The 16,378-nt window shown below is 36.5% G+C and overlaps 3 protein-coding genes across 3 annotated transcripts; all 3 read left to right on the top strand.

Annotated features, from left to right (window-relative positions):
* Positions 1 to 1,517: 1,517 nt before the first annotated feature.
* Positions 1,518 to 4,824, top strand: LOC18606547 (uncharacterized). Its single transcript, XM_007040221.3, has 2 exons — positions 1,518 to 2,001; positions 3,425 to 4,824. The coding sequence occupies exons 1-2, from the start codon at positions 1,888 to 1,890 to the stop codon at positions 4,685 to 4,687; spliced, it is 1,377 nt and encodes a 458-aa protein (XP_007040283.3). The 5' UTR covers positions 1,518 to 1,887; the 3' UTR covers positions 4,688 to 4,824.
* Positions 4,825 to 5,697: 873 nt separating this feature from the next.
* LOC18606546 (BTB/POZ domain with WD40/YVTN repeat-like protein) lies at positions 5,698 to 7,673 on the top strand. The gene has a single exon (XM_007040220.3). The coding sequence runs from the start codon at positions 6,035 to 6,037 to the stop codon at positions 7,442 to 7,444; it is 1,410 nt and encodes a 469-aa protein (XP_007040282.2). The 5' UTR covers positions 5,698 to 6,034; the 3' UTR covers positions 7,445 to 7,673.
* Positions 7,674 to 13,163: 5,490 nt separating this feature from the next.
* On the top strand, positions 13,164 to 15,662 carry CYP86A7 (cytochrome P450, family 86, subfamily A, polypeptide 7). Its single transcript, XM_007040219.3, has one exon. The coding sequence runs from the start codon at positions 13,793 to 13,795 to the stop codon at positions 15,434 to 15,436; it is 1,644 nt and encodes a 547-aa protein (XP_007040281.3). The 5' UTR covers positions 13,164 to 13,792; the 3' UTR covers positions 15,437 to 15,662.
* Positions 15,663 to 16,378: the final 716 nt, after the last annotated feature.

Below are 16,378 nucleotides of genomic sequence, written 5' to 3'. Positions count from 1 at the left end.
GTTGATTCAATCTTACCTTATATTTCTTTATCCAGGCTTAATCCTTGTTTAACTTTACCTAATCTCTATCAAGCTTTTAGTGACTCAAAATCAATTGATTTGCACCTTAATTAATCGAACACTAATTACATTACATATCCCCAAAAGCACTTTCAAATAAGCTGCTTTAATCATTTTTCCTTTCCCCCCAGAATCATTCACCATCCACACCATGTGGGGGCTCTGTTTCTCGGCAAAGGGGCCTGACCATGAACTCAGACAAAACTAAGCCTAAAGCTCAAGGCTTTATTGTGTGAAACATCTGGGTTTTCTCACCATTCTGGGGCCGGAGAGGGAAGCTTTGGATGATTAGGCTTTTTAACATAAAGATGTAAACTCAACAATATAAAAAGTAAATCCCTTTATCAATGAAAATGAAATTAAACCTACCCATAAAGGTATAAAGATCCCCATAGCCTTATAGCGTGAAAAGTTTAGTACTAGTATAGAGTGAAAATCATACATGTAAAGTGTCAAAGCTAACTAGTTCTTACAACCAAAAGGCACTTTTCGTGCTGTCCGGATTAAAAAGAATGAAGGAAAGGGAATGAACTTTGAGGCATGGATTTCACAAAGATTAAAAGAAAGGGTAGGTAGCTACTACCTAGCTAAGCTAGGTAAGCATACATATAGTGAAAAAGAAATATCATATGTAAAGAGTCAAAATAAGATTAAAAAAAAAAGGGAGTCTTTGCTATATTGTGAAGGAAATCATGAGATGAGACTTTGTCGGCATAAACTTCACAAAGATCAAAGAAGAGGGTATAAGTTGTATGTAATGAATTCAACTTGTCAAACTATCAACTATACATGGTCAAAGAAACATTAAAAAGTTTTAATCTCTTTTTGCCCTTAAAAAAGGGATAAATCATTGGACTCTTAAAAAGAAATTGGAATCATTATTATCCTTAACTAATCTCAAAAGAAGGTTAAAAGGAATAACTCTTTGAGTTAATTTCTTTGGAAGCAAGGGTTGAATAAAAGGGATAGGTTGAATGTGAGAAGAAGGGATGGGGAGCGGGGCAAGCGAGAAGATGGGACCGAAGGTGGGAGTTAGTTGAAGTGGCGGGTAAAGAGGGAGAATTTTAGAGGAGGAGAAATGGGACCCGCCCGACCCCACCTTTCTCTTTTTCTTTTTCTTCTTCCCTAATCATATATATTTTCGTATTTTCACGTATGCAGTGCGGGGTGTGCGCACGAGAACGAAAAGCCATCACGAAGTGGATGTGCACACGTGCACACCTTGGACAAAAACCTTTCTTAATTTTCTCCCTCCCACTAAACAGAACAGCTAAGTAGATTAATTAATTAATTATGTTTCGTTTCGGGATGTTAGTAGTTGTTCCTTTCATTTGACTAATCTACCCTCTTTCCCTTGTTTCAAGGTTATGCACATCTACGCAAGAATATGAGAAGGGCAAATAAGTAAAATGGAGGTAATAATCTAAGGTGTGTATAAACATTAGGCTGAAGTCGGGGGTTCTTCGATAAACTCATAGAAATCAAGTCACTGCCGTGTTTGACCTCGAAAGCGTTTGCTTATACACATATTTCACACAATATTAATATTCGCAACCCAAAAAAAAAGAAAATGAAAAATGAATTTCTTATAAACGATAATTAATAAATATAAAGGGGAGATTTAGATTTAAGAATTTAAAGATTTGATTTTTCTTTCTGTGTTTTTCATCTCTGATTTCTTCATCGATAAATCACAGCTTCCTTGCTTCTCTGTTTCTTTCTCTTTCTCTCGATTTTTTTTTTCTCGAGGAAATTTGACATTTTCAGAGGGAAGAAAGTATTGAGCTGTTTGTTTCGCGAGAAAACCGAGAAAAAAAAGAAGTAGAGATGAGAGGTGCAAATGGAGAATCCATAGCTATGAATAACACTTTGGAGACCATTCATGCTGCTGCTAACGCGATCGCTTCAGCTGAGAATCGTGTTCCACAAGCTACGGTTCAGGTAAGATTTTAATTTTGTTTATATATTTTCCCGTGTTGTGTTTCATTTAGTTTCTCTATTTGTTTTGTTTGCTGTGATTGTTTTAATTGAATTTAGTTTCATTCGGTTGAGTTTCGGAAATGTTTTTAAGCTACTCTGGTATTCATTTGTGATCTGTTTTTTGCATGATTTTTCTTTTTTGGTTCTTTGATTATGTTATGGTGATTTACTAAGCTTTTATCTTTAATCAAGTTTAGGATTTTTTTTGTTTGCCTTAAGAAAATAATAAGTTGAATCGTTTTGATTTTAGGCATAGATTTATTGAAAGTTGACTTGTTCCAGAATCAAGAGTCCTTAACTGTAGCTTGTGCATAAATTTAAAAGTCGAAGTTTTATGATCTTTAATAAGTTTTTTTTTTTTTTGGTACTTCAAGTTCGATACATTCAAGGTTATTAGCTGTAGAACTTGTCTATTCAGGAATCTAACGATACTCTGTGCTGATGAAACAGTGTTTATTACTAGTATATGCAGTTTCTCCAATATATTTAATGAAAATCTATTAATCCTTTTGGTTTCTTATTTATCCAGAAAACTTAATGAACTCAGGTGATCTTCTTCACCTCTTATTTCTACTTTTACTTTCATTTGGCAAAAGTCCCCAGATCAGAACTAAAGAAAACAAAAGAAAAGTAAAGCAGAGTTAATATTATACAATTTGGGATTCAGATATAGTTGTTAATTGGACAAGGTTGTCTTTGAATTTGTTTATATCATGCTTTGTTCAACCCCTCTTTGTGGCCAGGATGAGGGAAGGGTTAATTAGAAGGTTTCAAATGCGTTGAGATTTCGGAAAACTAGAAACTTCAGTACATCCTATTTGGCTGGCTAAGATCAGGTTAATTCCATTTTCGACATCCAATGGATAATCATTGGTTCTGAATAATGAAACTGCTTGTCTGTAGATGTGATTTCCCTTGTACTGGAGGTCTAGTTGAAGAATTGCCATTTTATAATCACTGACGAAAACCTTTGCAAATACTTAAACACGAGGTGGGAAGTGCTTCTGCTCGTTGAGCTTGGCTTAGATGGTAAAAGGGTGGGATACAGTTGTAGTATCTTCTAGGTTAAGAGCTTTCCAATAGAAAAAAGAGCAGCATGCCTATACTCTTTCTGCCAAGGAGTTGGAACCGCCCTTGTAGCATAATGTCCAACAAGTTTTGAGCATATATGCTGCTTTAATATATTTCAATACTTGATAGCTTTGGTAAAGCTTCAATGAGGAAGTGTTGTTATATTGGTGTAATATGTCTTTATGTCTTTTTAGGACATAAGTTTTCAATTAATTAATTTTATCGTTGGTTTTTTTTATTTATTTTAGCTACAAAAGAATGTGGTGTAATTTCCCGTAGTAATTCATTTATTTAAAATTTTTGTGACATTCAGAAGAGAAGATGGGGGGGCTGCTGGAGCATATATTGGTGTTTTGGATCTTACAAACAAAAAAAGCGAATTGGGCCTGCTGTTCTTACTTCTGAAACGAGTTTTTCGGGTGCTAATGTGCCTGCTGCTGAAAATCCAACCCAAGCACCTGCCATTGCACTTCCCTTTGTTGCACCACCCTCCTCTCCTGCATCTTTCCTTCCATCTGAACCCCCCTCTGCTACACAGTCTCCAGCTGGTTTAGTGTCTCTCACCTCTATTTCTGCTAGTATGTACTCTCCAGGGCCTGCTTCAATTTTTGCAATTGGCCCTTATGCTCATGAAACTCAGTTAGTTTCACCACCTGTTTTCTCAACCTTCACCACTGAACCTTCAACCGCTCCCTTTACTCCTCCTCCTGAGTCAGTGCACTTGACTACGCCTTCCTCACCTGAGGTGCCATTTGCTCAGTTGCTGGGTCCCAACCTCCAGTATGGAGAGGGTGTACAAAGATTCCCAATATCCCACTATGAATTTCAGTCTTATCAGCTTCATCCTGGGAGCCCTGTTGGCCAACTGATCTCACCAAGCTCAGGCATCTCAGGTTCTGGCACCTCATCTCCTTTCCGTGATGGTGAATTTGCTGCTAGTCTACACTTTCCTGAGTTCCGAATGGGTGACCCTCCCAAGCTCTTGAACCTTGATAAGCATTCCAGCTGTGAATGGGGATCACATCATGGTTCTGGCACTTTAACCCCAGATGCTACGAGGTCCACACCTCGCAATGGTTTTCTTTTGGATCATCAGATCTCTGAGATCACATCTCATCCACATTTGAAGAATAAAGATGTCCAAAATGATCAAGTTGCACATAATCATAGAGTTTCATTCGAGTTAACTACTGAAGAAGTTGTAAGAAGTTTGGAAATGGAGACAGCAACACCATCAGAAGCTGTATCAGGATCTCTACAGATTGAAGCAACAAGAGAGAGCGAAGAACACGATACTAAGGTGGTTGATGATTATGAATGTCGCGTTGGTGAAACATCCAATGAAAGACCAGAGAAAGCTCTGGCAGATAGGGAAGGGAAACCACAGCACCATAAGCATCAATCCATCACTCTTGGCTCAGCTAAAGAATTCAATTTTGACAATGTTGATGGGGGTGATGCTCATAAGCCTATTCTTACTTCCGATTGGTGGGCCAATGACAAGGTAGCTGGAAAGGGTGGTGGTGTCCCCAGGAATTGGTCCTTTTTCCCCATGATGCAGCCAGGGGTAAGGTAACTGGTATGCATCTCCATAGAGGTCTTTCGATTCCATATCTTTTTAGGAATTTAGGTGTGCCTTCGGGGTATCAAAAAATTTGGTAACAGCAACAGAGTGCAATTATTCAATCAAAACTATACATGATTTTAGGGTTTTGACTCAGATGGCATATTGCATGACTTGCATTGCATGGAGGCTGTTTTTGAGTCCTTCGTGACTAAAAAACAGGGTCTGATAGGAATGTTTCACTTGTTTCAATATGTATTATATTTCTCTAATTTAGGCATATAGATATCATAACAGCCTTTCTGATTTGTGTCCTCATATATAAAATATTAATGATAGAATAGTGGAAGACAATAATAATAATAATAGTAAAATAGCCGTGCAAATTGGCAAAAACTCTATTCTTGCAATTATGGTACTTAAAAGATGTTATGCTGTTGTAATGGGATAGGTGGTGTTAGTTTTAAATTAATGAAAGGTGATATCTAGACAATTGATGCCATACTACCATGTAAGCATTGCTTGGATTCACTCCGAGGGATAATTGAGGCAGACTGATGTAGAGATTGATCCAAAAAAAAAGAAAAAGAATTACAGACTATTGTTATTTGTAGCTTGACATAAAGAATATTTGAAAGTTTTGAAACCGATGGAGAAGTTGCGGTTGGAACTTAAGACTCTGTCGCTAACTCGCTGTTGCCACGACGATGAATGATCCCACAAAGCAGGGGATGAAAAGGAGCGTCGTGCGAAGACCAGTTTGGGCTGATGGGCTGTTTGGAGTCCGCAACAGAAGCCACCCTTAAACATCAAAAAACCAGTACTGAAACAACATCTTTCTTCTTTCTTTTTTTTTTTTGTTTTTTTAGAAGAAGAAAAAGCAAGCAAGTACTTAAATCTAATGGTACAAAACTTTTGTCAAATAAAGAAAGAACACAGTTTAAGATCCTGTATAAAAGTTAAAAATGGTGACAAAAATTTACTTCTCTTGTAGAAAAAGAAGGAAAATACAAAACACCAGTCTCATGTTTTTTCCCCTGCCCTGTCCTTTGGACGCAAATAACCAAATAGAGAGTCCACGTCGGACGACTAGTTTAGCCATCAGTTGATGTTCCATCTGAGATTTGTCACCCATACACCTAACTCTCTCACCTTCTACAACACAACAATGAATCCCCTTCCTTATATACTCTTTCTCCCCAAATTTCCCTCACAAAATTAGGGTTTCCCTCTCAATCAGAAACCTAGTGGAGAACTGAATCACTTTCTGGGGTTTTTATCTACAGAAACTCGAGGCTTTTTTTTGTTTTGGTTCAGGGTCAATTTGGGAATTTTAAAATCCAGCATTTTCCTAAAGTTATGTCATCGTTCGGAATGCAGTGTTTGGAGACAGAACCGGAGTTAAACAGCAACGTTGTAACGATCAATGTCGGCGGCCAAATTTTCCAGACAACCAAACAAACCCTAACCCAAGGGGGCCCCAAATCCCTCCTTTCTCAACTCGCTGAAACGACGTCCAAACGTTTCGTCGACCGTGACCCAGACTACTTCTCCCTCCTCCTCTCTCTCCTCCGCTCCGGCACGCTCCCTTCCAAAGTCAAAGACTTTGACCTCCACGACCTCATCGAGGAATCCAGATTCTACGGCCTCGAATCCCTGTTGAACAACTCTTTGACCAATCCATCTCACTTTGACGCTTTTGCCCTCCAAAAATCGTTAATATTACCCTTGAACGGCCGCGACTCGCCTTCCACAATCGCCACGACGCCGTCCGGAACCGTGCATGTGGCCCACGGTAGCAAGATCACTTCTTTCGATTGGTCCTTGACTAGAAAGTCAACGATTTTGACCCAATTCACAGCCGTCGATTCCTTGCTTGCAATCTCCCCGGATATCGCGGCGGCCGGCGCAACCGACTTCTCGGGCCTCCAGATTCTCGATCTTCAAAACGGCTCCGTCAAACAAGTCCTAAATTGGGAAAACGTGACCCGTTCTGGTTCAACGGTGCAAGCCATTGGTTCATCGAGCGAGTTCTTGTTTACAAGCTTCGAATCTGGTAGGAGAAACTCGAATTCAATTATGGTTTATGATTTGAATACTTTGAACCCTGTTACTGAGATTGGTCATAACGAGATTTTTGGGGCTGATCTTGATTCAGCCATCCCAGCTACAAAGCTGAGATGGGTTACAGGTTATGGGTTAGTTATGGCATCCGGGTCGCATAGTGGGTTATCGGGTGTGTCAGGTAACATTAAGTTTTGGGATATAAGGTCTGGTAATGTTGTTTTTGAATTGAAGGAAAAAGATGATTGCTTTTCGGATGTTTGTGTTTCGGATAATTTGAATGCAATTTTTAAGATTGGAGTGAATTCTGGGGAAGTTTTTTACACGGATTTGAGGAGTTTAGGGAGTGTGAGCGATGATGCTAATGATAATAGTAATCCCTGGATTTGTCTTAGCAATAGCAGGAAGGTTGTTAATGGGAAGAAAGAAGGGTATGGGTGCAAAATTGAGAGTCATGGAAATCAAGTGTTTTGTAGTAAAGGAGGGGATATCGAGTTGTGGTCTGAGGTTGTGATGGGTTCAGCGAAGATTAGTGAGGGTCCATTGAAGGAGAGGAGGGTTTTTAGAAAGAATTTGATGGGGAGAGTGAAAGATTTGGGAGGGTTGAGGATAACCAACTTGGCATTTGGTGGGAACAGGATGTTTGTGATCCGGAAGGATCAGCAAGCTGTTGAGATTTGGCAAGGTTCAACAAGAGGGATTTGATCTTCAAAACCTTTGGTTAGATGTTGCATACGAGAATATTGATCAAACTACAAGTCAGTAAATTATTTCATTAGTTAGTGTGTAGTCTGATACTGATGCAGATAGGACTGTAATGTATCTTGTAATTGTTTATATGTGGTTCTTGGTGATTGAATTCATACCAACAATTGATACTGTAATAGTGAATCATAAATGAGAAAGTGCAAGCCTTTGCTGTTTAGTCTATCAATTTTAGGCCTTGTGCAAAATTTGTGGTGAATTGGAATTATTTTTGTTGTTTATCATTACCTTAGGATCTTGTTTCTTGGTGTGCTCTGAAGTTTTATTTTATTTTTCCATTCAATGGCTTCAAGTTCATAGATGGCCTTGTTTTGATGCTTTTTCAATGATGTTGGAAGCTTTGTCTCTTCTCCTTTTGACCAAATGGAGGAAGAAATATAAAGGCTTTCATGGAAGACGTGCTCATATTATACTCTAATATGAATGCTGATTGCATTTCTCATAGTTCGAAAATATCACTGACTCTGGAGGGTGTGTTCTTGTGTTCTTGATTTCAAAAATGAGGTGGCTTGACTGGAGAAGTTGAAACATTCTGATGTGAAAGTAAGAAGGAATTTCTCAGCTTTACTGCTTTTATAGCTATCGTTCGAAAATATTCCTCGAACCAAGACCTATTATTTCTTTCTTTACTTCTATCCTGCCTCATATGCACTATTGATATTTTTTCTTCTGTGGAAAGTTTATTTCGGGGCATTGATAATGTTGGGGTTTGCAGTGCTCGCCTTTGTGTCTTCATCTTGTCCTCATACATGTCACTTCGAGCACTCCCTAGTGAAGTGAGTTGATTGGTGTCTTTGCTCTTTGGCTAGCAGACTACTTCTGCATGTTACCAAATCATATTAGAATCCACCCTCAGCATGAGAGATGAAAACTCAACTAATGCTCGCCTCTTATCTCCACTGGCAGGACCTGGTTACGCATTCGTTTTCATCAAGCCCGTTATATAATAGTTGAATACAAAGACAAGGTTTTCATGGTTGTGTTTTGCATGACGATCACCCACAAAATTATGCTTAAAGGAGTGGGGAAGTAACATAAAAAAATCCAGAGGATTGTTGAGAGTTATTTAAGAAAGAAAGAAGATGATGGATGGAGATATAGATGATGCAGCATAGGCAAGATAAATCGATGAGGAACAGAAAGGTTAAAGGATAATTAACAAAGGAAGCAGTGGGGAGATCTGGAGGAATAACAGAGAGGGAAACAGGTATCATTAATACTCTATTCATTCATAAGTTGCATCGAACAGAGCATGACATAAGTATGTAATAAACTCCTCCTTGACCTTAATACCTGGTGAACAAGCTAGAGTGATCAATTTGAAATTAACCTAAATATGTAAAGTCTTGGTTGTGACTGTGTCAGAAACAGAGTTAAGTCCACAAGATATACCAATCTTCTTAAATTTTTAACACAAGACCCTACTCCCTTTCGCTTCATTTGCCTCCTCTTTTTGTTTTTCCCTTAAATTATTTCATCATGCATGCTGCTACTCTCCCTTGTGCAAGAGATCAGCAATGAGATTTAGGATCTAAAAGTCAATTAACACAGGTCCTTTAATGGAAAATTAAGCCTGTACCTTCATGCCTGACACGTGCATAACATCCAACACTGTAGCGGCTTTATGCCCCAATATGACAACAATATCAAACCCTTTTCTTCTTGATTTTACCTAAATCATTACATGATATGTTGGTATTTCTGTGATGGTCAGAGAATATAATGGCAGAAGTGGTATATATCCTGAAGAAATATCAGACCTGTCGGTCTGGCAATGGCAGTATTGCTGTTTAAACTTAAAAGGGCCGCCCTTTTGGTAATGATTGCTATACATCAAGATCAAAGAAGGTATGTCTTCTCTAGGCTGCAAAGCAGTCAGGCTGTCGCTGTAGGGTTCAAAGTGCAAACCTGACAATGTAAGCAAGGGTCGTTATGCTGTCTGTTTAGACTTTAGCTTTATATACTTTCTCCCTTTGGCATCATTTAAAACTCGGTTGTACCCTCAATGCCACCAGTCAGCTTGAAACTAATTTGGGGTCTCTTAATTTATGCGAGTTAAGAGCTGTAGATTGTGGTTATTTCCCTTTGACTTTGTACATGGTTCTGATCACAGTCGGTGCGGAAACCTACAAGTCGAAGCCCATGCATAAACTCAGATGTTGATTCCATCTTTTAAATGAAGTTGGGATTTCTTGTAAAATTTTTCAAAGCTGTTTCCTTGCATGCTTTGACAAAGTGATTGGCAAATGATATGAATAACAAAACCATGTGCTGGGCACGGTTTGAAGATGCACTCCAGTTTGATCCTGCCAATCATTAACATGGCTGGTCCAGGAGCTACCGCCCTGCGTTATCTAAAGTCACGATACCCATTAAATGCTGGTATGGGTTTTAGGTGGATTTAAATTGAAGTAGACAGCCTGTGGAATTTGCATTCCAGCGAAAGATAAGGACATTAAGTACTGAAAATATACAAGCTTTGGACCAGCTGGCTTATTCCCTTCAACATCTTAACTTTAAGATAATGTTTGGTACAAGAAAAGTAGAAACACATTCTTTGTAATATGTTTAATTAAATTACATTACAATATTTATTTTACAACAAACTATTGTAATGTAAAACTAATGCAATTTAAAACTAATACAATCACATTGCATTGCACTCTGTAATACTATTAAAAACATTTTTACTCTTCAACTTTATTATTTTGTTAAAAATATTTTATAATATTATAATTAAAATAAAACATATAATATAAAAATTAGAAAATAAAACAAAATAAAATAAAATTTATATAATATAGGTAAAAGAAATTAAAATAAAATATATAATATAAAAAATTATATTAAAGAAATGTAAATAAAATATATAATATAATATAATAATAAAAATGAAAATAAAATATATGACATTAAAAATATATTTAAAAATAATATTATATACAAATTAACAATAAAAAATACAAGTATATTAAATTTATATTTTAATGAATATGGGTAATTTTGAAAATTAACATTACATTCTCAGTAAATACTTGTAAACCAAACGTTATAATGTCATCTTCTCTACATTTTAATCAGTATTTTATTTGTATATTAAACACTGTAATGTTAATTTTTTTTTACAATCACATTGCTTACAATTATATTACTTGCAATCACATTACATTGTAAATTATCAAACATCACCTAAATTTGCCTTGAGGCAAGTTGCCTATTGGATGCATTTCTTCCTTTGTTTGTGTTAGTGCAAGCATTTAAGCTTTTCTCAACCTAATCTTCTTTGAAAGGGTGGTAACTATATTGAAACACATTGGGTGATATTAGCCAGTAGCTACAGCTTTGAACATGGAGATTAATGGTTTATAGACACAAGGGATGGTTTATGTTGTTTTCATCAAGAGATCGACAATGTATTCAGGCTTCAGCAGAAAGGCCTTAAGAAAAATGACTCTGAAATCAAAGCCCATAAACTGAGGTTGGAATCAATAATGCAACCTCCATCGATCATCATCAAGGACAGTTAAAACAGTTGGGTCCATTAGATACTTGGGGAGACTACTTAACCTATCATGAAATCCTGACCTTTCATCACCATTAAACTCCTAAATAACATTGGCCAATCTGTGTTTTGTGTTTACATAGCCATTTCTTCACTATTGATACAAACAACCCATATTGAAGCTCATTATTATGAGATATATAAAATTTTTTATAAATTCGAGTATTTGATTAATTGATTGATGCATTATAACTTTATTTAAATAATAAAATTTGAATTTTTTTTTTTAATTATAAAAAAAAAAAAAAACTGAAGAAAGATCATGTCAAAAGCTTTGCTTTTTGCAGGTAGATGTGGCTTGAAAGACAATGGCCCCCTCAAGTAAGAAAATTCTTGCAGTGTCCTGACCCCCTCTGGCAGTCCATTAATTTCTTGCTATCTGCCTGAACCTCATGCACCCAAAGTCAAAATCTAAAGCCACACTGAAGAAGGTTTATGTAAAGAAAGGGACTTAGAATGGGATGACAAAAGAAGGAAAAATCTGTTGTGATAAAACCAAATGATTGGTGTCTGCTTAAAGAGTTTATGTTTACGTTTTCACACTGTTCTGTCAGACACATCATGTTCATCATCTTCCCTGCCTCATCTTCAAAATGTCAATCATTTTCATTGCCTGAGTTGAACTTCAAGCCATTGATGAGTCAATGGAACAGGGACCATAAATTACTTTGTTCAACAAAAAAAATAAATAAATGAAAATTACAATCCTACACACCCAAATTTCTACAACATTTGCATGAAGGTCTAGCCAAGCCAATTGGTCATACGTCACTGCCCTACCTTACCCTCGAAATCAAAACAATTGACTTGACATGTGGCAGATGCACATTGGCAAATCATCCACTTCTTACGGGGCGTGTTTGGTTTACCCGATACGTTGGACATGGATGGATGATGACCGTAATGAACAAACTACACCTGATTATAACCCTTTGTTAGACTACTATTATTAATTGAAATATGTATATATTTTACTTAAAAATATTATATATTAATCAATAAATTAAATATTCGAAAATCATAATGACAATATTATTAAAGCTCATATAAATAAATCCTAAATTAAGTTTTTTCATGCCAATTCAACACATATCTTTCTCTTCCATCCAAAAAAACAAAACTAACATCCCATGTGGTTGAAGTTAACCACTTGGTGGTTTGAGTCTGACCAAATGAAATCATTTACGGTAAAGGACACACACCTTTCTCTTAATAGAACTAATATTCGATACAATGTTGGGCCAAATTAAAAATTAACACCCACAAAATGGAAAGAAAAACGATTAAATGATGATGAGATCAGTGGGTCGCATACCCAACACTTGTACGACCATTAACCAGTCACGTGACCAATACCAATTTTCAATGATAAATAAAAAATTATATTATTTGAAAAAAAAAAACTTTTTGAATTATATAAAAAATATTTAAATAAATTTTTATTTTTTATTATATTCAATTAAATTTATATATTTTTGTTTTGCGTCAAATAGATTTTTATGATTAACTGTTGACTAATTATCATTAATCAAAATATTATTTATCATTTTTATACTTACAAGACACTAACATAAAAATTATAAATACGATATAATCATATTATCATGCCACATTAATATATCACATTATTATTCATTATTACACGTTACCATGTCACATGACATAAAATAATAAGCGATATTTTGATTAATAATAATCATTAATTATAAAAATTTATTTAATTTAAAAAATATATATAAGAATTTGATTGAATATAATAAAAAGAATATATATATATATTTTAATTTTGTTATATAATTCAGAAAAAAAATTTAGATATTATGTCATAAAAAAGATTTTCCTTAAACCTTTACAAATAAGTATATCATTATATATATGTTGCATTAAAAAAACAAAAACGTAAATCGATTCTATATTATATGTGTTTATCTATATAGCCAGAGGGACTATAGTTGCTCAACTAATCATATTTACGTCTACATCTTCATTCAATGCTGCCATTGTCGAATTTAAGGAGGAGAAGCTCTTTCCTGCAAAATTAGGTGAGGCCTTTCTTCCTCTAAAGACACTACTTAAAAAAAGAGTCTTAGTTTTCATGACTTTGGTTATTTGCGAGTGAGCTTTTTACTTGGTGCAAGGTCTCGTGGGGTTTTTCCTTACGATTTTCCAACGACCTCAGTCGGCCATTAATGACAGACTGGCTGTGTGTTTATAGGCTGAGTAATCAGGTCCATGCACATATTAAAAAACAAAAAAAGGGGGAGTCTGGAAGGTAGGAGAGCGGGATTTTCTCAACAAATCTGGCTGCCCATATTAATTGCCTTTCTTTCTGACTTTCTGTGTATTTCCTCTATATAACACTTTTGTCTTCTTTTTTTTCCCTTCATTCACAGACGTCTCGCCCTTCCTTCTCTTTCAGACTTTTGGTCTTCTCCTCCACAATCCAAGAAAATTAAGTTGAAACCCTGTTCTTCCTTTTGTATCCTTCTCTTCCTCCCTTTTCATCCTGCACATTCTTTGATCCAGTTAACATCATTCTTTACAAAACAGGATCTGGTTCCATTTATTTTTTCTCCATTTTTGTTCACCAGCCCAAGAATCGGTAGCGTCGGATAGACCTATCACACTACAAGGCTTGAAAGTTGAAAGTCACGTTGCAACTACTGCAAGTATTTTTTTGTGTTTCGTGTCTTCATTTGCGAAGAAATCATAGTTTACTTGTTCAAATGCAAATTTTCATCAACATGGATGCATCAACGGCTTTGATGATCTTATCAGCCATAGCTGCTTATTTAGTATGGTTCAAGTTGATCACACGGTCGCTCCATGGTCCACGTGTCTGGCCTTTATTGGGCAGCCTCCCGGGGCTCATTCAGAACTCGAATTGCATGCATGAGTGGATCGCGGAAAATCTCCGCGCGTGTGGCGGCACGTATCAGACATGCATCTCCGCAATTCCATTTTTAGCCCGGAAGCAAGGTCTCGTGACCGTCACGTGCGATCCCAAGAACTTGGAGCATATTTTGAAGGGCCGGTTCGATAATTACCCCAAGGGACCTAATTGGCAGGCTGTGTTTCATGATTTGCTGGGTGATGGGATCTTCAATTCCGATGGTGACACGTGGCTGTTCCAGCGTAAGACTGCCGCTCTGGAATTCACCACCCGGACTCTGCGCCAAGCCATGGCAAGGTGGGTTAGCCGGGCCATCAAGCACCGATTTTGCCCAATTCTCGAGACGGCTCAGCTCCAAGGGAAGCCGGTTGATCTTCAAGACCTCTTGCTCCGGCTCACCTTCGATAACATATGCGGCTTGACCTTCGGCAAGGACCCTCAAACACTATCTCCTGGCCTTCCTGAGAACGGCTTCGCAATGGCTTTTGATCGAGCCACCGAAGCCACGCTTCAACGCTTTATTTTGCCTGAAATCATATGGAAGCTAAAGAAATGGTTTCGGCTTGGGATGGAAGTCAAGTTGAGCCAAAGCCTTGAACACATGGATAAATTCTTATCCGACATCATTAATACACGTAAGCTTGAATTGGTGAGTCAGAGACAAGGTGGGACCCCACATGATGACTTGTTGTCCCGTTTCATGAAGAAAAAAGAAGCCTACTCTGACGAATTCCTCCAAAATGTGGCTCTCAACTTCATCCTAGCTGGACGTGACACGTCATCGGTTGCACTGTGTTGGTTCTTTTGGTTGGTCATCCAAAATCCAAGAGTGGAAGAGAAAATCCTCATCGAAATTTGCACTGTTCTGGTGGAGACACGTGGTGCTGACACTTCCAAATGGGTGGATGAACCCCTAGTGTTTGAAGAAGTTGACCGATTGATATACCTTAAGGCAGCACTTTCCGAGACGTTAAGACTCTACCCGTCAGTGCCACAAGACTCAAAGCATGTAATTGCTGACGATGTCTTGCCCAGTGGAACATTTGTCCCCTCGGGATCAAACGTGACATACTCGATATATTCAATTGGTCGAATGAAATTTATCTGGGGTGAAGATTGCCTAGATTTCAAGCCAGAAAGATGGCTATCCGAAGATGGCAACAAATATGAGGCAAAAGATTCATACAAATTTCTTGCATTTAACGCCGGTCCCAGAATTTGTTTAGGAAAGGATTTAGCTTATTTGCAGATGAAATCGATAGCCACCGCGGTGCTGCTGCGACACCGGCTCACCATCATGGCAGGCCACCGGGTGGAGCAGAAAATGTCACTAACATTGTTCATGAAATATGGGCTCCTGGTGGACGTGCACCCAAGAAATCTGAAGCCTGTCCTGGAAAAGATATGCAAAGCAAGTGAAAGCTCTTCTCCCAAAGGGAACCACGAGGAATTAGCCGCAGCAGCTGGAGTGGCATAAGGGTATGCTTGAATTTTGATGGAAAATTTGTGAATATATGCATTGCTGGATGAAGAAGGGAGTAAGAATTAAGATGGTATTATTATTACCTTTATTTTAAGTCATCTATAGATGCAACTGAAATAAAAAAAAAAAAAAAACTGAAAAGCCAATTATACATTACAATAACCTCTCCAGGATTGAAATTTGTAGAATTGGAGAAATGATAAAACAGTCATTTGCTTCAGTTGGTTTCTGGTCTCTGCCACAAGAACAAGTTTTGGTCTTTTTACATTTGATTACTGTGGGGTTTATTGTTAGAAAAAAAAAACACAGAAAACTTTTTATTTGGAATTATATATCTTTTTCTATTTAGAAATTTGACATATCGTCTTAAATTTAATGTTTTACTAGTTTCTATTTTCCTTATTAAATGTTCCAAACTTTCAAAAGCAAAATTTATGATATTTAATAATTAAAACCCAGCATGCTAATGAAGACGATTGATTAAGCAAAGGTTATTCATCATTAGTGAATTGAAAGCATAGTTAATGACAATTAAAATTTATTAAATGGTGCTTATTTTCTTATCTTTATCATAAGTTCACTCATTCATCATTAGTTTGGTGCAAGTAAAGGAATATTATTAGAGATGTCAATAGATATGGTAATCTCGAGTCATATCATTTGATAAGGTACTCAAATTTTATAAATATTGATTTAATTTTTTAATTGCTATTTAAACTTGTATCTAAATATATTAAATACTATTCATCAAATATCTGATTAAAATAAATTAAAAATCAATTTTTATATATTATTAATAAAAATTAAATTAATAAATTAAAATTAATTCAAAAAATAAATTTAAATTTAAATTTAAAATCATAATTAAAATAACTAATGGACTGTAATAAGTATTTAATTGATTATACAAAATCTATAAATAAAAAATATATATAA

Source organism: Theobroma cacao, chromosome 3 (assembly GCF_053813885.1).
Source record: "Theobroma cacao isolate CCN51 chromosome 3, ASM5381388v1, whole genome shotgun sequence".
NCBI lineage: Eukaryota > Viridiplantae > Streptophyta > Magnoliopsida > Malvales > Malvaceae > Theobroma > Theobroma cacao.
This window is presented reverse-complemented; position numbering and strand designations above follow the sequence as displayed.

Bases quoted from the DNA above. Each gene is read 5' to 3' on its own strand.
- LOC18606546 (XM_007040220.3), top strand. From the start codon at position 6,035: ATGTCATCGTTCGGAATGCAGTGTTTGGAGACAGAACCGGAGTTAAAC.
- LOC18606547 (XM_007040221.3), top strand. From the start codon at position 1,888: ATGAGAGGTGCAAATGGAGAATCCATAGCTATGAATAACACTTTGGAG. The intron at 2,002-3,424 runs GTAAGATTTTAA...TGTGACATTCAG, and splicing joins TTCCACAAGCTACGGTTCAG to AAGAGAAGATGGGGGGGCTG.
- CYP86A7 (XM_007040219.3), top strand. From the start codon at position 13,793: ATGCAAATTTTCATCAACATGGATGCATCAACGGCTTTGATGATCTTA.